Source organism: Artemia sp. Qi Xiang Cuo, chromosome 9, assembly GCF_049724085.1.
Source record: "Artemia sp. Qi Xiang Cuo chromosome 9, ASM4972408v1, whole genome shotgun sequence".
NCBI lineage: Eukaryota > Metazoa > Arthropoda > Branchiopoda > Anostraca > Artemiidae > Artemia > Artemia sp. Qi Xiang Cuo.
The window spans coordinates 2,925,772-2,948,797 of record NC_142802.1 but is presented as its reverse complement, the minus strand read 5'-3'; the positions used below and the strand labels follow the sequence as shown (position 1 = coordinate 2,948,797).

Below are 23,026 nucleotides of genomic sequence, written 5' to 3'. Positions count from 1 at the left end.
GACTTTAGGCGGAATTGTCACTTGTTAGTAATTCAAAAATAGCCAGCGCTGTACTAGGCTTAACTATTTGAATTAGTAATCTACTTGTTCACAAAAGATACAGAATTTTAACTGTAAAAAAATTAAGTTTCTAGGTGGTATAATACAGTAATTAGAGTAGTTTAAATGTCAAAAAGTTTTCAAAGTGATTAAAGTGTCCGACTACTGGGTGTCTTACCCTAGTAGGTTTCTTTTCAGTAAATCACTGATCCCTTCAGCCTCCATAGGATTTACAACATTTGTGATGTCCTCCTCTTCTTCCTGGGGGAGGGGAGGATAATCAACTGACAACCCTGAAAATCTATTATGAACACTTACTGAGGGTACAAATTGTAAATTTTGGGTTTGGGGTGCATGATATAAATGACCTTGATGACTTGAATATAGCAGAGGTGCATAGTAAACTGTAGGGGGACCTTGAGTATCTTGATATGTTGAGTGAGGAAATTGTATAGGTGTTTGATGGGGCTGTCCAGAGTATACTGGAAATGGCTGGGTATGAGATGGTGAGTATTCTATGTGTGGTGGTGATAATGATGTTTGTGGTGGAGACAGTCCTACTAGTGCTGGTGTTGATCCTGTTTGTATAGCCTATTGTTTGTCTGTAGTGGATGGCTAGTTCCAACTGTGACACTTCCCCCAGGGGGAACCCCCATTAGAGGGTGGGAATTCATTAAACAATCCTAATCCAAATATTGTAAGGGCTCTTACCCGAAATCAAAACTTCAGAATGCGAAATAGTCTAGAAAATAAGCCTGGGCAACAATTTTTTAATTTTACCGCGTTGTCCGTTTTCCTGGATTTCTATCTAAATGTCCGTGCGTCTGCCCTGAGACTTTTAAAATCTACTGCGTAAAATCTGTTCCTTAAAATCTGTTCTTTTTACAGAAGGAAATATATTTGGAAAAGACCGTAAATTACGAATTAATCATGTTCGTCATATTTATCACTATCACCGCCATTTTTACAACATTAAAAGAAATAATTTAAGGTGAGTGTTGTTTCCTCGCTTCTCTTTTTTCTAGGACCGATGGGGGTTATTATGATTGAAGTAGGCTGCTGTTTTACTTTTAAATCTAGTCTGTTTAATATGTAATATAGGGAAAACTTGTGCAAATGAAAGACATTTATGTGGGGAAAATTTGGTAAATTTTTCTCAGTTCATATTAATGACTTAGGAATAAAGTAATTATGCCACTCGATGCCTTTTTTATACTCCTTCTAAATATAATAATTATTTTTGTCGGAAGTGAATTTTACCCCTACCCCTGTATATACCAATTCAGGGTAGCCTATATAGGCTATTTGCACATTAGGTGGAGGGGGGGGTAAATTTTAGTTCTTCTGTAAATAATAGGTTAGTTTAAGCTTTACCACCCCTTCCCCTTAATTTGAAAATATATAGGCTACCCTGAATTTGTATAGCCTATAGGCTACAGGGGTTGGAATAATTCATTTCTGACAAAAATTAGGCCTATTATAGGCTATTTGGAAAGAGCATAGCCTAAAAAGGCATCTAGTGGTAGGCTATTTTGACAAAACAACATTTTACCTTAATTTTCAGTTTTTTTCAGATTCTTTTTCTCTGGCTTTAGTCCTGAAAATGCAATTCCTGTTATTTGAGTAGTATTTAAAGCCATATCAATATTAATTTTCAAAATTTAGGAAATGTATTTGAATATCTTTAAAACTCTATAAATCAGGATTGAGCAAAGTTGTGAGGCTGAAAAAATTTTATTGGACTTTGTTTTAAGCAGAAGTTCTATTTTAAAAGTTTTCACTTTTATAACACACAGATTTTTTTAAAGGTCATCAAAGGTCAGGACCCTCTAGAGAGAGGAGTGGAGGTAGGTACTTCAAAATATCTTCCCGGGACATACTTTAGCGTTTAGATCTATCCCTCATTTTCCTAACCAAACTCCTTTCCAAGATAGCCAAAAGTAGCTAAAGTAGAATTTTACCCTGCAAAAGGTTAAACCAATTGCAGGCAGTGGGAAATTTCAAATATGCTAGCCTAAACAAGATACAAATTAGTGTCTGCTAATATAATTAGCCTAAGCTATGTATACCTGTTTAAATATTTTGCTTGGTAAAAGGAATAAAAAAATATGTTCATTTATTATTTAAAGCAAAAATGCTTTAAAAGATTGTTTTCTCAGCTCCATGTCTGATTAACCTATTTCTGTTACTTTCTATGAAAAATTGCTATCAGGCTAAGTAAAAAAGATGAAATGCTTGTGTGAGTGGGACACACTTTATGGTTCATAGGCCTACTTTCATGACAAACTTTATGGTTTGTACTTTCATGACAAACTTTATTGATGCAGTGAGAGCCCCACATTAAAAGAACTTCACTAGATAGGCAAGCCAGCCAAAAGCAGTGTTCACATGCATGCCTAGCTAGAATCCCATGTCTAGACATGGGTTCTAGGAGACATGAAGTTCTAGGAAATGACAGTTTACAACAGTGGCAGATCCATGGGGCAATGCCCCCCCTCTAGCATAGTCTAGAGTAGTGTAATTTACTTAATTAAACTTGCTCCTAACACAAGTTAGGAGCAAGTTTAATTAAGTAAAGACTGAAAAAGCTGATTTTTGAAGCTAATTGAATCAAAGCAAAGAAGAATGAATTTTGGACATTCACCAGTGAGGGTTGATATTAACCAGATTTTGGACATTGACAGTAACACATACAAAAACATCTGAAAAAAAAATAAGTGCTGGCATCATAATTTAAAAAAAAAATTGAAGCAGCTTCAAGATACATGCATGTACATTGGAAATGGACATGATTAATTGAAAAAGTCTTTCTAGACTATGCTGAAATTTTTCTATCCCTTATTCTGTTTGTTTCGTATCATTTTGGTAGAAAAAAGCAATCTGTATTATTATTTTTTTAGTTTTTTGATGTGCCATTGTTAGGCTACTACAATGTTTATTGCAAGGAAACAATACCCTTTATACAGATGCTAAGACTCAATTCCAGTCAAAGTGATCAAAGACTTAAAAGTCTATTTAGAGTAAAGCTAAGACAGATACTCTGTGAGAGACAAAGCTGCCATAATTTTTTAAGAGCTGGACTAAAGCTGCCAAGGCCTCATTCAAGTGCATATCTGTCTTATTTCCTAAAGAAGGATATTTTTTTTCTCACCAAATAAACCTTTAAAACATCATATTAGAGTATATTACTTTCAAATGATTGGTTTATAAACAAGAGGTAGTTTGGAAATTTACCCTTCCCAAATTGGTTTTAATATTCCTTTCACTTGTGAGCCAAATTTAAATCCCTAAAGTGGACCCTCAATTGACACTTAGACATAATTCTGTATGACAACATGCTAGTTTAGTGACTCTGTAGAGGAAAACATCTTAATGTTCTTAGGCAGAGGGAGGGGGGATCACCACAATAAACAACCAAAGGCAATGTGCACACATGTGTTTTACCCTGAGTCACTACACTATATTGAGTATAGTGAATGCTAAATCAAATTCAAGCAATTTGTAATAATTTATGACTATTTTAGTTCCTGACAAATCAACATGAAATATGAAAGAAGTCGTGGTGGTGATGACAGGGAGTCTGAGCAATTCAGGAAGCTTTTTATTGGAGGTCTTGACTACAAAACTACAGAAGATACACTAAAATCTCATTTTGAGCAATGGGGTGAGATTGTAGATGTTGTTGTTATGAGAGATCCAAAAACAAAAAGGTAAATTATGTTTTATATCTGTATTGTCATAACCTATATATAGCAAGTACTCTGCGCAATACTATAACAAATACTCTGAGCTGCAATGATTTGAAAAGCAGTCTGTTATACAATAAATTTGACAGTATAGTTCAAAAACTAATAAATTGTGTTTCAGGTTACTATTACTGATAAACAGTTGTTTGGAAAAGGGAGATTTGTCTAGGTTTGCAAGATGTTGAAAAAAATGATGTGTAGAGTTCCAATTTTTAACTGTGCCTTGACTGAGAAAATAAGACATGATTATATTCAGGGAAAAAGGAGAAAGTTCAAAAGATAGGACAAAATAGACTGAATCCATCGATTGAGTTTGCTTTATGAAGAGAGATGGGGTGCAAATCTAGATTTTTCAGTATATTGGATTACCACATCTGTTCTGTTAGCTTTTTAAAGTCTTGAAACTGTTAACACACACACACATGTGCAGCATAGTCCCTCCATGCTTGGCATGTGCTACCTCATGTGTGTGATTTCTGTTCAAGGCCCATACCCAGGATTTTTTTCTGGGGGGGAGTACATAAAAAAACTCATAAAAAATGTGTTTATATCCATTTTTTTATGTTTTCACAAGTCAAACATTTTGGGGTGGGGGGGGGGTTGCCCCCCCCCTGGGTTTAACTTGTTAAGCTTAGTTCTAATCACTAGTAATTTGGTAAAGGCCCAGAATGATAAAGGTGTGTGTTCATATTTTGGACTTTTGTCATCTCCAGGGTTTTGTAGGTACTTATGTTAATGTAACAATGACATAACCTCAGCTGTGACTCTGTAATCTCATCTAGAGTTGACCCATCTCTAAATGGGTACCTGGAGAAACCTGGGGAAACATGGGAAGTGTCAGATGATTTGCTCCCAACCATGCACTGCATTCTTGTCTGAAGGCAGACAATCAGGAGAATGGTACTTGTACTACACAGACCATTTAAGTTTTTTACATGTTAAGAAAAGGTTATGAACTTATCTAAACAGATTTGTGATACTTTGATTATTGCTTTGGGGATTGAGTGCTAATGAGAAAAGAAAATTAGTCTGTAATTTATTTAAAGTACTTATAACCAAAAAATTGAAATCTAATTCTTCAAGTTGGCTACTTAACTTATATCACACAAAGTACAAACATTGAACTGATTGCTTTGCTTCAGAAAAAGAAAAGAAAAATAGACATGTCACATTTAAGTTAAAAAGAAAACAACTGGTGTTGAAATATCACCCTAACCTATTTGGCTTGATGTATAGTAAGCAATTAGACTAGCCCATGTAGGATAAAAATAAAATATTGTGTAATGGCTAACTCATGACATTTTTTACTTCGATGATTATATGCAAGTTTTTGCAATATCCTTAATTAAGTGCAATAAACATTATTGAATTTACTGAATTAGGAGCCAGGTTGCAAAAAAAAATGTTTCCTCTTTTATATCCTTTGTAATTGTCTACTGCTTATCCCACTGGTAATCTGGTCCAAGTGCACCCTAAATAGTTATTTTATTGGATTTCGAATGTTGATAGAAGATAAACTGGGCAGTACTGTTGGGGATTTTTTTTTTCTTTTTTTACGCAAAGAGATTTCAACTATTGATAGAAATTTTACTTGTTAACATGCTCTGACATTAGTTTTGTTTTTCTAACACCAACTATTTGTTACAATCCATGAAAGTAATAACAATAAAATTAAGATAATAAATTAAGTCACCAAATAAAATTAAGAGTTACTAATGCCTTATGTGCATAACCTACCATAAAACTAAAGTAATTGATAAATTCGATTCTACATTTATACATGCTTTTTGAGAAGGTATTGGTGTAAAAAAAGATATAATCAGCTAAATGAGGACAAGATACCCAAAATCCAATGATAAGAAAATGCGATCACCAATGGGGAATATTCCCATTAGCTACTTAAATTGAAAATGGATTAAGATTCCTTTTAATTGGGCTAATTTTACCCAATTGGGCTAATTTTTGTTTTTTGTGGTCTTTAGATCTCGCGGTTTTGGATTTGTAACATATTCAAAGGCTGCAATGGTTGATGCTGCACAAGAGTCTAGACCTCACAAAGTTGACAGCAGAGAAGTGGAACCCAAGAGGGCTGTTCCTAGAGAGGTATGTTTAATAATAACCTGCTTTATTAAACATTGTGTAGTTAATTCATGGACACAGATAGCCCAAATCCTTAATTAATCCCTTTCTTAGTCTCATTGTCAAGAATTCAATTTGAAGAGCCACTTGCAGGCTGATGTTCAACAATGTGAAACTCACTTTTAACATTAAGGTTCAATTTGTTTTTAATTGTCTTGTAGTTGTAACAATAAACTTCAGCTAATAGAGTAGAGTAGAATATTTTTATTTATAACACGTACATAAATAAATGTCACAAAACAGCGCTTGCCTGTTATATATAATAGAAATACTTGCCTGTGACAGAACAGACATGCATACATCCGTTTTTATTTCTATACATTAATTTCATTTTCAAAATGGTGTATTGCTATTCAAATGATATTTACTGCCCCTCCCCCCCTCATCCTCCTTCCCATTTCAAGTAACCTTAAATTTTACTCAGAATCAATAACGTTACTGTCTTCATTCAATCTAATAAAGCCATTAGGTTTTATGATCGTCATTTTGACTTTATTCTAAAATGACTTTTTAGAATAAAGTCATTAAGGAGCACCCTTTCCCTTATAGTCTTTGCCTCTGATTCTTAACTTTTAGAGTGATGCAACCCTTCCCCCCGCTGAGCAAATAAAAGTTTAAACTTTTATTTGATTATTAGTAGAACCAGACTATTTCATTAGTCATTGACTGACACATGGTTATTTTTTTTTAATAGGAATCCATAATTGAACAAATAAAAAATTATTTCAAACATAAGTATTTGATTTTTCTTGACTAACTGCCAACCCGTGTCTATGGTATTCCCCCTCCCCCTCTCAGGTTGAGAAACAATGTTCTATACCAACATATATACTAATCAAAAAAGCTCAGATAACTAGGAAATCATCAATATTTGGCTTTTGCTGATTCCAAAATTTCCAAAATTGAATACCTTATAATTATGAGAAATCTTGGAACCTAGACTATCCTACCTAGAAACCTAGACTATCTTGGGTTCTCCAGTTTAATTTTATCAAAATGTAAATTCTTGTATTTTTAAGGTGCGGTTGCCATTAAACAATATCTCTGAAAATAAAAGATTAATATAACTTCTTCTTTTTTTTTAATTTTCTAAGTCTTGTAAGATGAAGGTTCAGAATAACCCTAATCTAAGAGTTTGACATTTACTTTTTCAATTATAGTTGATTCATTTGTACTTCATCACGTTGAAAATGCTTCCTAAATTTTTTTGACATCAAAAATGGTGTTGTGTTGTGATATCATCTCTTTCTTATTTAGCTCATTGGCAAACCTGAAGCGGGTGCCACTGTGAAAAAGATATTCATTGGTGGATTGAAGGAAGACGTCGAAGACGAGGACCTTCGAGATTATTTTGGAAAATATGGCACAATCACTGATGCTGCTGTTGTTTTAGATAAAGACACAAAGAAGAAAAGAGGGTTTGGTTTTGTTGAATTTGACGACTATGATCCAGTTGACAAAATTATTCGTAAGTTTTGTTGCTTACCTTTAATTTTTGTTGTGCAGTATTGGGTCAAAAACGGAGTTTGGTGCCTTTTTCTGCAGATATAGCCATAAAACTGATATTTAAATGAAAAAGAAGAAATGAAGAGACCAGACTTGTTCAAAGACTTTTTAGATATTTTTAGAGAAAAGTCAATAAGCTAAACTAAAAAGAGATGAATGATAAGCTGACTTTTGCAAATCAAAGTGTTGTTCTTCCATTTTTGTTTTTGATTATCAAATTTAGTTCTCATTTTACTCTAGAATGCTTGAATATAGTGTGTCTTACATTTATTTTACCCTGGAATAGACTTAGTGACATTCACCTCATAAAAAATTGCTAAGTTTTTCTTAATCCTTTGTTGGCATTAATCTATATTTTTAGAATAGGAAAGGAAATAACATCTTCCCTTATTAATGCCATCACAAGATATGTAGTTTGATAAGAGTGTAGTCTACCTTTAAATGGGTAAAAAGCTGTTTGTCCTATTTGTTTTTGCTTATATCACTAAGATTGGTTGGCAAGCTTTGACAATAAACAAAATAATTGTAAAAGATTGGAGAAAATCTAATTATAAATTATTAAAGCTAATCAAGGTAATTAGTGCAAAAGAAGAATTGAAAAGAAATAACATCTTCCTTTATTAATGCCATCACAAATATGTAGTTTGATAAGGGTGTAGTCTACCTTTAAATGGATAAAAAGCTGTTTGTCCTATTTATTTTTGCTTCTTTACAGTCGAAGGTAATCACTACCTGAAGAATCGTAATGTTGATGTTAAGAAAGCCTTGAGCAAGCAAGAAATGGCTGCTCACAAACAAAAGCAAGAGCGTTCTACCACTGGTGGTCGTGGTGGCTGGGACGGCCCAAGAGCAAATGAGCAGCCAGGATGGAATCAAGGTAGTGCTGGAGGTGGTGGTTATAACCAGGGTTCTGCTGGCGGTTGGGGTGGTGGATATGGCGGAGGAGCACCTGCCCCACAGGTAATAGTTCTTCTCTTTTTTTCTCTTTCTTCTTTTTCTGCCCCACGGGTAATAGTCCTTCTTTTTCTTTTCTTTGAATTCCGTCTTTTTCTTCTCTTCTTTTTTTTCCCACAGGTAATAGTACTTCTTTTTATTCTCTTTGAATTCCTTCTTTTTCCTCTTTTTCTTCTCTCTTTTTCTTCTTCTTCTTCTTCTTCTTCTATTTAGCAGCAGGCGGATTTTCAATAATACTATTTAGCCCTTTTCCTTTTGCTTCACTCTGTGGGCTAGAGAGCTACTAGCTTGATTGCCTCATGATTATTAGATATTTTCAGATATCTTTCAGTAGATCTTTCGACTCTAGGAGTTCAATAATGAGATGATAGATTTCGATTTCTATGCTCTGTGTGCAGGTATGGTGTGGCAGGCTCTTGGCTGATAGTGAAATTTTGTGGTGTTTGAAGCATTTTAACAGTTTACACAGCAAGGTATGTTTTGTAGACGTCAGCATATTACATTCAAATAGGCTATGGTCAATTGTTTCATTGTTAATATTGCAATGCCTGCAAAGAGGGGACAGGGAAATTGAACCAGTTGAATTAGAAAACTTATACGAGAATGCAAGAAAATTTAGTCCATTTGTTCCAGAACGAATTCTATAATAAATTTTAGATACTTACTGGGAAAGGGGGAAAGGATAGGATTAATCTTATTAAAATTAATGTCTGATAGCCTCCATCAGTAAATATCTCTAATCGGGATTGGTCTCCTACTTGGCTGGTCAATATTTATAGCATTTTTTGCTATTTCATCAACTTGATGATTACAACTTATACCAGAGTGGCTAGGAATATACTGAAAATAAGTTCTTATGCCACTTGAAACAAGATTATCCATAATACTGAGACAAAGATAAATGTCAATGTCCAACTTATACTGAGGAGCTGAGGCCAGCAACTCAAGGCTTGATAAAGAGTCGGAATATACAATAATATTATTTGAATTGGCAATCAAAGGTTGGTTTTCCTTAAGGTGTTCTAATGCCATGATTATGGCTTTTAACTCAGCAGACATTATAGATAAATTATTATATAATCTCTCGCCCATTGCAATTTTCAGGTGAGGAAGGAAAGCAAGACTTGCTACCTTCTCATTCATTTTTGACCCATCAACAAATATTTGGAAATGGTTTTTATTGGTGATTGTTTTAACTTCTGTAATTTTATTCTGAACGAAAGCAATTGGGGTTAAATCCTTGTTCCACTTGGAGAATTCAGTATTTACTATGGGGACTGCCCAATTCAATGGGGGGGATTGAGGAATAGTAGGTGCAATAGACTGTGCTGGTACGGGGAACTTCATCTGAATATTGGCAAACTCATCTGCAATGTCTCTATGCATGGCTGGATTTCTTAAACAATTATGTAGGGTGTGTGAGCTATTTGATTCAATTTTTGTAAGATGTTTTGTCAAGAGAAAGCTACATCTCTCCCTTAATGTTGTTAATCCACTCTCCATAAGCAGAAACTTGGTGCTTGTGGGTTTCCTAAGACCAAATATGAGACGTATTATATCATTTTGTGTTGTTTCAATTTTTGCATCTGGGTCTTTGCACATGCACCATATACAATGAGCCCATAGTCAATATGGGGTCTTATATATTTACTTATTTATTCTATCTTATTCCACATAACATTAAACGTGGCAAATGGAGCAACAATACTGAGTACATTTATATTTGAAAGTCAGGAATTTCTCTGGAGAGTCTATTTCAATTTTATTATATATTTTCTCTTATTCCACGTTAACTATAAACGCACTCAGTGGAGAATGACAAAAAATCTGGAAATGATTTATAAACCTGATAAACTCACATTTGCAATTTTGCTTTTAAATGCACACGTCAAAGATGTTGTAGTGTTAGACTCAAAATAACCTTTTTTGATCTTCATGTGTCGTTTTGCTCCAACAATTACTTCATATGCTTATGCATAGCTCTAAACGGATAAGAAAGATGACATTTTTGACAAATCCTCTGTTTGAGACAATTCCCAGATCCACTCTGGTCTTCTGAACTCCAAAATTTGTAAGTTGCTTTATATCATAAACAAAATTGTACCTATGCATAATTTGATACCACAATACATTTTCTATAAGGCATTCCAATTAAGCTATTTCTTGTTTCCACTATTATTATTCTTGAAATTGAATGTTCTTTGACATTAAATTATGTGTTAAGTTAATAATAAGGTCTTCTTTGAGATTATTGGAAGTTATGATGAGCTTCTAACCCATATTGCTCATTGCTTAAATTCATCTTAAACAGGGCGCTTTGAATCTAGAAAAGGGCACTAGAACTTCTGATTTCCAATTGAATTAGCCTTCAATCAAATCGAAAAAACAATAAAACATTGAAGCTTTAGCTTTTAGCTTTTTACTATAGGCAACGCTATAGCTTTGCCTCTGAAAAGTAGTAGCATTTGAACAAGGGCTAATAATAAATAGGAAACATATATCTTTTGTTTATTTTTATAGAGTCTAATACACCTCTTGTAATTCTGGATTCAGATGGTGCAATGTTTAGACAAGTTTAAGGGTAGACAGTGCAGACTATTTTGTAAAAGAAAATAAAGTCCGCCTTTTCACAAAAACGACTGTTTTTGCCTTAGTTTTTTAGTATGTTGGGGATAGGTACTATTTTTACACATTTTCAGGAGAAAATCCTGTTTTGGCACACCTGCTATTAGTGTAAATCTTAGGGACCAGGTAATTATGCTTAGGGTTATTTAGTTATACTTTCTGGCACAAGGCTACATCATGTAGGTTTTAGAAAAATGAAAACATACAAATATCAAATCACTACGAGCCATAAGAGCTTATTTTGTGAAGTCAAGTAAAAAAAAACGGAAAAAACCGGTGATTTGCATAGAAGTATATAGTGTCACAAGAAAGTTAGAGTTGAGTAATTCAAGTTTCATGAAGTTTAGTCCTACCCATCAAAAGTTACGCGCCTGGAAAAAATTGTCTGCTTTTCGTGAAAGGGGGGAAACACTCCTTAAAAGTTATAGAACCTTAATGATAAGTGACAAAAAAAAATGGAGGGAAACTGGGCCCCCTCTGACGCTCATTTTTCCCAAAGTCACCCGATCTAAATTTTGAGATAGCTATTTGGTTCAGCATGGTCGAAAATATAAGAACTGTCTTTTAGGATAACTTAATCCCCCAATGTCCCTGGGGGGAGCGTTGAAAGTTGTGAACTACCCAATGTTTACATTTAGTATTGGTTATAAGTATACAGACGTTTTCAGGGGGATTTTTCTGGTAGTGGCGAGGTGGGAGGTCGGGGTTATGTGGGAGGATGATTTCCATGGGGGAAGGGACATTTCTATAAAGGGGGTACTGGATTTCCCAGCATTATTTAAAAAACGATCAGAAATTAAACAAAAAAAAATTCAACTGAAAGTAAGGAGCAACATCAAAACTTAAAACGAAAAGAAATTATTACGTATATGATTGGGTTCTCCCCTAGTCAATACCTCGTTCTTTAAGCCAAAGATTTTTTTAGTACTTTCATAAGAGCTATTTATTCTAATTACCGGCCTTTGTGATTAAGGGGTCATCTTTAAAGAATTAGAACACAATCCGAACTTCAGCGTAAAGAGCGAGGTATTGACTAGGGGGCGAACCCCCTAGTCTATGTATTAAAAATATATGAATAAAGAAATTCGTTACGTATGTTAATTCGTAAGTTACGTATATTTATTACTAATAAAAACGTTCGTAAATAGAATTAAATAACTTTCGAGAAAGCCATTTAACCAAATAAAAGTAAAATTAATATGCAAATCTTGTTCTAATTATTCATCTACGGTGAGCCAAAATCAAAACCTGCATTAATTCAAAAACGTTAAAAAATTAAATTAAAAAAAAAATTTTTTTTACTGAAAGTAAGGAGCGACGTTAAAACTTAAAACGAACAGAAATTATTCCGTATATGAAAGGGACTGTCCCTCCTCAACGCCTCGCTCTTCACGCTAAAGTTTTTATTGTTTAAAAAAATAGAGTTGTGAGAAAGAGTCAAACTTTAGCGTATTATTAAAGGTTTAAAAGTTTCGCCCTGTACTTATAGTTATTCGTTTCACTTCATATAATAATGATTGGATAGTCAGTGTGGCCCAGGAAGTAATTTAATCCAAATATAATCTTAGCCATAATTGAGTAAGTTTTATAAATAGCATACCTGTAAGTGTGCTACCGTCCCTCAAACAAGTTTATAGAAAGAATCGTGGCTGTAAAAGTGGAAGTTTTTTGCTGCTGAAAATGTAGTTCTAGTATATTTTCAGTTGCGTAATAGTGGTCAAATGGAATTTTCTTCTTTTTTTTTATTTCAAGTATGGAAAATCAACTTGAAGATCTAGGAAATGAAGCTTCAGATATTTCATTTTCAAATATATATTATATGTGTATATCATATCGAAAGAAATTGACCTTCGCGTCAAACATAATTCATTGTACAAAGTACATAAACAAAAAGAGTCAACACTTAGTTAAAATGTCAAAAATAAATAGATAACAATAAAATTAATGACTAGCTTTCCTGATATATTATACAGTTCAATAAGACTCTTGCGATATCTTTCATGTTTAGCAGGGGTGAGAGTCAGTTTTGGAACTTTTTGGAATTTTATATGGGACGGTCTATTGCGGGCGGGATGGTAGGGTTTGGGGAGGATGGAATGTAATCGGGGAACAGGCAGGGTCCTGGTACCGAGACGAAGGCACAAGAGGTTCCCTTCTCTCGGCCAACGTGGTAAGTTTGAACTTACTTAGTAGATAATGATATGGAACCTTCCCTTCACCATTTATGATTCTAAATGCGCGGGGCAAAAAAATTCAAGTTTTAGAAGGGAAACCGAATATATATATATATATATATATATGTAGTGTATATTTTTAATATGGCCGACAAAGGAACGTTATAATAAAACTTAAATTTTGAATTTATAGGGAGGTTACAGTGCCGCTCCACAACAGCAATGGGGTGGTCAGCAGCAGCAATGGGGAGGTTCCTACCCTCCTCCAACCGCCTATCCTACTCAGCCATATGGTGGAGGTGGATATGCAACTCAAGGTGGAGCAACTGGAGGAGGTTATGGTGGTGCACCACAAGCAGCAGCGCCTCAAGGATGGGGTGCTCAACCATCACAACCCTCCTTTGGTAGTGGATACGGACAAGAGTCAAGCTATGGAGGTGGTGGACCAATTCGGGGTGCTGGCTACCAGGGTGGCTCTCAAAGACCGGCACCATATTCTGGTAAGTGGCTGCTGCTTGTTCTTTTTCTTGAATTTTTCCCCATTCTCTACACGTTTTTATTCTCCCCTCATAAAGAAAATGGCCTGTTATTTTAGAATCCTCACAATGGGGAAAAATAAAATAAATTTAACAATAAATTAAAACAGTGAAAACAAACGCATTATCATGCACCTTCGCAAGACTCTCTAGTTAGGAGTGTAGAGACACAGAAAGGAAGGAGGAAAATAAACGAGCAAAAGTAATTTATAAGGGAATGGTTTATAAAGTTGCTTTATATAGTTGGATATTATCTTGCCTAAAATTTTATATTCTTTCCTTTGTTTTTTCGTCATTGTTTCTTGGTTCAGCCATAGTCTTGCCATTTGTTCTGTCCTTGGACATTGTATTTGCTTTACCTGTGTTTTTTCTCTTTACGATTGGCGATCATGTAACAGTACGCCCTCTTTCAAGCATAAATTTGTTTTAAATAGCGTCCACTTTTAAGTTTTTTTTAGCTTTTCAAATGTATATGCACACTGGTCTAAAATATGTTTTAATGTGAATAATGGCAAATTTGAGTTAAAACCTTTATTCTGAATAACAGAATTCATTTTTTTGCGCGTAATTCATAGATTGTCTGGAATACTAATGGTTCAATTCACTCCTAAGATAGGCTGAGAAAGTTGGACGTCCCTAGGGTTCCATGAACTTGTTAAATTAAGAGGCTTTTCTCAACGTTTGGGAGACGAGTAAAAAATATGGAAGTTTATTTTTTAACCACGGAATTATCTTAGAATAGGACCTTCCACCTGAGCTTGTTCTAGTTGTTTGCACCTGGGTTTTCAACACGAAATCAGGCCCCAGTCCATGAAATTTAGATAAAAATCTTGTTGCGAAGACTTCCCCCTCTTCCCTCCCCCCAACGCTTCTTAGAGTACGTATTATTTGAGTTCAGAGCATAGTCCAACTTAATCTTTTTAGAGCTAACAGAGCAATCGTTTGAATCAAACATTATTCTAGGATCAACCCAATGTGTTGTCCGTTTCTTCCCACGTGTCTAAAGGTGGATCAAGGCCAATCTAGAATTTAGTGAAAAATTCGTTGCACGAACTTTTCCATGCGCCGGGAATCGGGTGCGCTGTTCAAATTTACAAATATAGGACTTAGATTTCGCAATTGATTTACCAATGACATGTGTAATGGCATTTTGAATGGAGTTAAAGGCCTTGTCTTTTTAAATCATTTAAAGGTTTTTAAATTGTAAATATTCTTCCTTTGCTCATTTTGAATAGGAGATAAGAAATAATTTTCATTCTTTTTTCTTTATAGCACCAAGTGGTGGCGCTGGAGGATATAGCTCTCAGCCTGCTGGTGGCAGAAGATATTAAAGCGGTAAGTTTTTTTTATTGTTGTTCTGTTTTACTTCTTTTTTCCTATTGATGTTGTTTTCCTTGGATGACTGGACATTGAATTTGGCCTTTTTTGTTGTTTATAATGAATACATTTAGATATATGATGTCAGTTGCATTTTTTTTCTAATCACAGTTTCTTTATTATTTCGTTTTTCCTGTTGGGGTGTCGTACCAACTTTTTATAGCTTCTTTTGGTCGACACAGCAGCAGAGCAGTTCTTTTCAATATTTATAAAGAATAGATCAGATATACTAGTTTTTTTCTGTGTGCATGTTGTTTCCGGATCGCCTGTGGTATTTTGCTCTGTCTAGGTGTCGCAATTTTTTGTTATAATCACTCGTGGGCGAGCCAACTTAGTTTTATTATTGTTTATGAATAATATTTATGTAATGTATTTCATGGGAATAGTTCTCAGAATATCTGATACACTTTTTAATTTTTTTCGTCTAGGTGTTGTTTATCAACTATCAGGCAGGCAGGAGGTTTAGAATGAGGATAGACATCATCAAGTGACCAAATAGTGCTGACACCAGTCACTTCCCCCTCTCCCCTTTTTATACTTGTACGTATATTGTGGTAAAACAGTTATTGTAAAATGTTCTTTTTTAAAGAAATAGATTGTCAGGAAAAAATAAATTAATTAAATCTGTTGAAAAAATGTTGTATTAAGTTTTGGGCATTACTTCTGAAGCACATAGATTGGGAATATTTTCTTCTTTGTTCAGTAAATCAGGACAGTTTTTGCAAGGAAACCTATCACTTTGAAAGGGAAATCTTCAATTATTTTGAAAAAAATACTAGTGTGTGATCAATTCTGATTTCTTGATTGAAATTCGACAGGTTTGAGGGATTGGCAAAAAAAGTAAAACCGATGTTGTCAGTATGAATGCGCAAAGGTTCAAATGCTCAATGGGAGAAAAAAAAGCTGAAAAACGAAATGGATTGGCATGGCTTGAACCACCTTCCTAGCAGGCATGCTTGGTGGATATGGATATGACTCAACTCGCTTATAGTGACAACTTCTTGGAGCCAGACAACTAGGCATGATGTAGGCAATGAACATAAAATAAGAAGATGGATTAAAGTCACCAAAAAAAATAATCATGAATCGCTATTATCCTAAATTCAGATTGATTGTCTTTAATTTGGTGTGAGGTCCTTGAACTCTAAGGGTCACTTCTTTCGCCTCTTTCTTGAACTGGCTACAACGCTGATACATGATTATGAACAGTTAAAATTGGTAGTTCGGGTTTCAACACTTGAACCCACGTTGGATCACCAGTAGATTTGTCTCTTCTTTTGTATCTCAATGAATGGTTCTAATAGCGTTTTATCATGATTGGGAGAGAGGTAAGATGTTGAACGAATCTAGTATTATTATTTTTTTATGGAGCACTGGCGCCAAAGGGCAATGGTATCCTCATAATGGGTTTAGTATTCAAACAGGATATGCTTTGATGTCCCATCAGGTGTGAGTCCTGTTGTTGGGTTTGACCTTTGCTTGGTAATATGGGACCCAGAGATCGAACCTCGCTGTGTGTGGCAACTGTGACATAATGGAGAATGGTGTAACCTCATTCCAAAAGGAGATTGTTAAGAAAAAAGGGCGCCAGAATCCAGCCTGGAACATTGAACTCTTATGATTTCTTGAGTGGAAGTGTGATAGCGTGTGTCTGCGTTGACTTATTGAATTCTTTGTCTAACTGTATTATCTGTGTTTTGCTTGATGGAAGAGCTCTGGGTTAAGGAGGTGGTCTTGACAGCTAGTAGATCTACTGTTTTTCTATATTTGATGTCATTATGGCTTGGAGCATTCTGGAATTTATCCGATTGCCGGGAGGTTCAGCATTTTCCTTCTATTTTATTTAGGTCCTTATCACAACTCTGTTGATTTTTTTGAGCATATTTCATTAGCATTTAAGATGCACACAATTTAGCATGTAAAATGGTGGATCAAAGGGGGGTGGGAGGATTAAAAACTGATGCCCAGAGGCTACACATCTAGTTGTACCTGCTTTCTCACCATGTACAGACCCATCTAAATAAATCTTTATATGATTAGGGTAATTCTTAGAAATCTGTTCAGCAAAAATACTATGCACCAATGGATTTGGTACCATATTTTTGTTTGTAAGAATACGATTAGCTTCGCAATAGGGCGGGCATAATTCCCAAATAGATTTTTCAACAAATGAGCAAGTCTAAAGGATATGTTGATACCGACTTGGCACCTCTGATATGAAGAGATTCCAAGATAATTGGGCTTTTGGGGCAAACTAACTTCATTGAAAAAATACGTCCCTATAGCCTTTTGCCTTTCGTGAGCTTTTTCGATATTTCCCTTTCAACTTGATAGTTTTCCTTCGTCTGAACAAAGTATTAAGTAATGAAAAATGTGTGTTTAGATGGTAAAAAGGTGCTGTTAAAGGTTGAAACGGGTTAGAGGAAAGGTTGCTTGAAAGTGGGAATCCTAGCAAGCATCGTAAATATTGTGGAAGATTCTCCAAATCGGAAGTCAAGCTTTAGAACCGTTTAATTAGAGCAGAAAATAGCTGAGGTTGGCAGAAGAACAGAAATACAGGTTGAAACACATCAGGTATAGATTATCTCCTCAAAATTGAGATGGGTAGGTAGCCAAATTAGATACTTGTTTGATTTTTGCTGTATGCTGATAGCTGTAGGCTAACATGTGTTCGAAACTTAAAGTACCAATGATAGTAAAAATGAATCCTGATGCTTTATTTTTGTCCATTGGAAACTTGTACAGCCATATGATCGTTTAAAAATTAGGCGAAATCAAGAATTCAATTTTAAAGAAAAAGACCCCCTTATACAGTGTTTGGTAAAAGTGGGTGCCAAATTAAGAATTAGGAAACGTGTGTGGAAATCAGCAAAAATTTAGCTAAAAACACTTGGGACCAAACATGTTAAGAAGGTGTAGCTTTTCTTTGAAGGTGTATTTGTTTTTGGGATGTCTACAAAACGTTTGATTGGAATTTTTTCTAAGGAGAAGCGTTGTCAAATTCAACTAGTTATTTTTTGCGTTTTAACAATTAGAAATGGCAACAGTGACTAAAATGTGGAACTGCCCTAAAAACCTAATTTGGAAATAATCAAAATGAAAATCTTTGTAAATCATGGTTTGAAAAAAATATTTATTTTGATGTCCTTGGTACTTTAATTGTTTCAGTGCTTTGTGATAGATTTTTTCAATTTTTTACTAAAAAATATCAATGTTCATTTTAATGCTAGAATTGCTGTCATAGAAAATAAAAAATACCAAGCAAGAATTTCCTATTTATGTTATTTAAAAGATTATATCAAGTATTTGTGAATGCATCCGAGATTGTATTAATCTGCCGGTTGCGCTGAAGAGTGAAAAGTGGTGTTTAAGCCTTTCGCAAAAACAGTTTTTTATTAAAGATTTTCGATAAGAATAAGAAATAGTAAAATCATACCAAATAATATTATTTAACTTCGGTTAACATATCAAAACTAAATTAGGCATTTGAGCTAGGGGTACTTGAACATTTTTGCCCTCGTCAGGGGCCTGACTGCTCTATTTTAACAAGCATAGAATCAACTAGAGGAAGCTTTGTAACTCGTTTTGAACAACAAAATATTAGATATGATGTGCCATTTCGTTTTGAGAATGGCCATGTCCTATAAATGTCTTCATTTTTCGTAATCAATGGTTAGTAAAAACAAAAAAAGTTCAATGGTCGTTAGCAAGTTAAAAGGAAAGACAGTTGAATTTGCAAATATATTATCGTAATATATGGTACTTTCTTTGATCAATAAAACCAAGAGGCATTACTGCTGCTGGATGAGATACAAGGCAGAGAACAAGTAATCGGGATAATTAGCTATAAGAGATAATTGTTGAATGATCCTTGCGTAAAATTTCATCAGGTGATTTTGGGATTTTTCTTAGTGTATGGAGCACATCAGTGTCCTCTGTCAGAGTGTAGTTTTAAAGTCGTTTAAATAAGTATTTCTAGAGCTGGGTACTGTCCCTTCTTGCCCCATTCTCCCTAGCTACGTCGATTGATCATATAGATCTCAAAACTAGTGTTTTTGTTTAATGAAAATAATAATAAAAAAATCCAAACCCAGATTGTATTTCTCATTTACTGAAGAATTACTCTAGATGAAGTACATATTCCTAATCCCTCACTCATTTGTGTGAAAAGTAATCTATTTGAGGCATCAAAAGCTTGAGTCTTGGTGTTAATTACTTGACTTGTGTTTACTACAAAAAGTTTCACCTCAGTACTTTGGAAATCGTTTACTACTTTTTTAAAACGAATTTTAGTAGCTGTTGACCCTACTATATGCCAGTTCAGCGGAACCATGCGAGTTGATTTTTGCTTTTCCCCTTTTTCATCCCCACCATCACTCGCTAAATAATGTTTGCATTTGATTCAGGGAAAGAAAGTTACTTTGGAACTTTAGAAATCTATACACCTTTAATAAAGATAGATTTTCTTTCCATCTCTCCCCTTAAAATGTTAAATTTAGTAATTGCTGATGATAGTGAGAAAATTGGGGTGGTACCAGTTTCGTTTAGGGCCAAATTTATTGTGGAAGGAAAGAAGACAAAACGATACATTAGAACCAAGAGCTAGTAGCATGTATCAGGATATTGTCTGACAGATCACTCTTAGATGGGAACAATTTTTGGAGATGGAGCATTTTCGTGAATTTAAGAGGAAAGGATGTCTTAGACCCATGTATTTTAGAACAGAAATCATTTTGGGAATGGCAGATAGACAGTTATACAGGTATAGACATCTATTTTCCCATAGAAATTAGCTAGGCTGGCTGTCTGAATTTTTATTAGTGTTTTTCTTGGCCCTTTTTAGTGCAGTAGTTTGATAATGTTTTTCTTCTTCTTTTTTCAAAATTTAGACGCTGTTTTTTTTTTTTTTTTTTTTTTTTGTTTTTTTTTTTTAATCAGCAGCAAAATGTATTAAAGTCTGATCTGGTCCTATGTAAAATAGTGGTACATCATAGATTTCTCATTATTAAGGAAAGTGAAAACAATTAGTTTATTTACTAGAAAACGTCTTTCTAATAAAAAAAAGTGTGTTGAGTCATTTACAATAGACAAAGGATACAAAATCTCAACCTCTGAAAAAAAAATGTTGTCTATAAACGTTTGGGACTTTCTATCATAGAACCAAGAACCTGAAACGGGGTTGTTAGTAGTGGTCGTATCAGTGAAAATACTTCTTAAAAGGTGATTTTGAACAAGAACTAAATTAGTCAGTCAAATCTAAGAAACCATTTGTTGTGGTGTCCAATGTATGTAACTACACGTGTAACAAAATTTCTACTCGGATTTCGAGGTATATACCCATCTATATCGCTGATGTCAATCAGTTTGTATTTTTTCGGTTGCAGTATGGGGAATATGTGAAAGTAGATTAGTTTGGTTTTAGAGAAATACTCATTATTTAATAGCCAATTGATTTCTGTCATTTTGAAAAATTCAATTCTGTATTTTCGTGAATATACCTAAAAGCGTACAACTCAAGATTCAATCACGCGCTTTGACCCCGAAATATACTTCTAAAGCATATTTCAATCAACAAAATTCATTTACCTTCAAAAATTAAGCTCTATCTGTTTTGCACTGCGTATGGTTTATCTGTCAATTAGAACTGTTGAAAAGGTTAAGGTTAAAATAGATAAGAATTATTCATAATTGATTAATCATATAAAGAACACATTGTGCTAATCCCTCAAAGGTTCTTAGGCCTGGGAAAGAGGGGAGTATATATGTTTCAATTTAGCACTAAATCAATAGTTAAACACAATAAATAAATTAAATCAAACAGTTCTTCAAGTAAGGAGCGACCGAAACTGTAAAAAACGGAATTTTCATAACAATAGATATTTAAAAAGAATTGGCTTATTATGCTGATTCCAAATATGAAAGTTTCATCAAGTTTAGTCTTACCCATCAAAGCCTACGAGCCTGGGAAAATTTTCCTGATTTTCCAAAAAAGGGGGACCGCCCCATGAAAGTCGGAAACTTAATGAAAATTAAACCATCAGATTTAGCGTGTCAGAGAACCCTACTGTAGAGGTTTAAAGGTATTGTGGTTTCACGAGGAACCAAATAAGAAGCTTTTTTAAAAGTATTAAAAAAACTTAAGCGTAAAGAGCGATGTGTTGAAGAGCCCCCCCCCCCCCCTTAATATATGTAATAGTTTCTGTTGGTTTCAAGTATTATTGTTGCTCTTACTTTCAGTTGAAAAAATTGTTTGCTTTTTTTATTTAGTAGACTAAATATACTCAAGTCAGTGCTACATAAGAAGGAGAAAAAAGAAAGCAGAAAAGATCACATGGAAATTCCCTGAAAGTGTTACAAGTTTTTTGAAGGTACCCAACGAGGGACATTCCATATAAATTACTCGCAACGAGAGGACTAAAATCAGATCTTACTGTTGTAGTATGCGGAATTTGAATGTTCTGAGAACTATGGAGCTGATATTTCGATCGATCAGATACAAAGGATGAAGTAAATCCAAGGGGCCTGGGAATATTACCTTGAAGCTGAAGAAAAGTCAAAAGGTGCGCATGAAAGAAAATATAAAGTTCTTCGTCATCAAGTAACAGTTTAGTTGCTGAACGATTTTGTTTTACTGGATAAGGTTTACAGCTTTATTGTAAGTGCTGGAAAGCGATTTAAGAAAAGAAGGAAAAAGTAGACGTCCGTATAAATGAGTAATAAGGAACATAAGAATGATTCAAAGTGTGATATAGGATTATCAGGTTCAGAAAAAAATTTTTAGTCTTGTTAGAATACCATGGTTTCTGCATATCTTCATTTTAATCAAATCATTATGTTGCTTAAAAGATAGATTTTCATCTTGTAGAATACCTAGGAAATGGATATGGCCATCCTTTTGTCTACTAATAGAATCTGAATAGTAGGTGAATTTCAGATTGTTGGGGACAAGCCTGAGATATACAAACAAAACTAGATTTAGAAACATTTAGGCCAAGTGTTGTATAAGGAACAACTGAAGGTGGGAAATTTCCACAAACCAAGCAAGAATCAAAGTTGTCTTGTTACTAGGTATGGGGGTAGTGCTCGCAGTGTGAATGGAACAGAAGGAACAAAATTCGATTGATCGAATCTTGTTCCGAATTTTTGATTAATCGCTAATCGAATTGTGTTCATTGTGAAACATCAAACCTTTTATCGTACATGCCCTACTAAATTTACAGCTTACTAAGTTTAAATATATGATAGACATCTTTTTGGAATAATAGTCTTGAAAGATAAGTAGAATTTGTATTCCTGTAAGTCTAATACACTTTTACTTTTTCCAGTGTTTCTCTTGTGGATTGTGAAGACCCAACTGTGATATTTGGCCGTGATGACTTTTTATATTTAGGATTTTATTGGATTTATTAAAAATTAAAGATTCTTTGTTTATATTTTGTGTTGCCTCTTCAAAGGTGTACAGCTTCAAATTGTGATATTAAGAAGTCTAAGTATAACAGTTAAAACAATGAAATGAAATGTTAAGGTATATGGTAAGTACAAAATAAACCTTTTCCAATGTTCCTCGTTGTTCCTGGAAATCAAGGAGTAGATTGTAATTTGTACCCCAGCTCAACCTAGAGTTTCATTACTTCCTGAGTATCTGATTTAAACAAAACGTGTTGTTCTTTGCTGTTTTTGTGCTGCGGAACACCACTACTGCTTTCTCAGCTTTTTTTTTCTCCGGATTAGAAATTTACATCTTGGAAATATTAAAGAACTAAGAACATCAAAATGAAATCTTTTTTCCCTAGCTTCATCTTCGGTCTATTCATATCTGAAAATTGGGATTGTCTGCGATTTTATTTTGGTTGTTAGATAACTAAAATGATTTTTTCGTTTCGCAAATTCTCTCCTTTTTTGCCATACTGAATCGTGAAAAAAAGAACAA

The 23,026-nt window shown here is 34.3% G+C and overlaps 1 protein-coding gene and 1 long non-coding RNA gene across 2 annotated transcripts; both read left to right on the top strand.

The window, feature by feature from the left end:
* Positions 1-922: 922 nt before the first annotated feature.
* Positions 923-22,519, top strand: LOC148948230 (heterogeneous nuclear ribonucleoprotein A1-like 3). Its single transcript, XM_089094219.1, has 8 exons — positions 923-1,030; positions 3,564-3,749; positions 5,768-5,888; positions 7,182-7,392; positions 8,146-8,390; positions 13,377-13,683; positions 14,992-15,054; positions 15,525-22,519. Exons 2-7 carry the CDS (start codon positions 3,580-3,582, stop codon positions 15,048-15,050), a joined length of 1,113 nt encoding a protein of 370 aa, XP_088950345.1. The 5' UTR covers positions 923-1,030; positions 3,564-3,579; the 3' UTR covers positions 15,051-15,054; positions 15,525-22,519.
* On the top strand, positions 19,731-22,527 carry LOC148948229 (uncharacterized). The gene is made up of 2 exons (XR_016142214.1): positions 19,731-19,858; positions 22,422-22,527. It is a non-coding gene; the product is annotated as an uncharacterized LOC148948229 (long non-coding RNA).
* Positions 22,528-23,026: the final 499 nt, after the last annotated feature.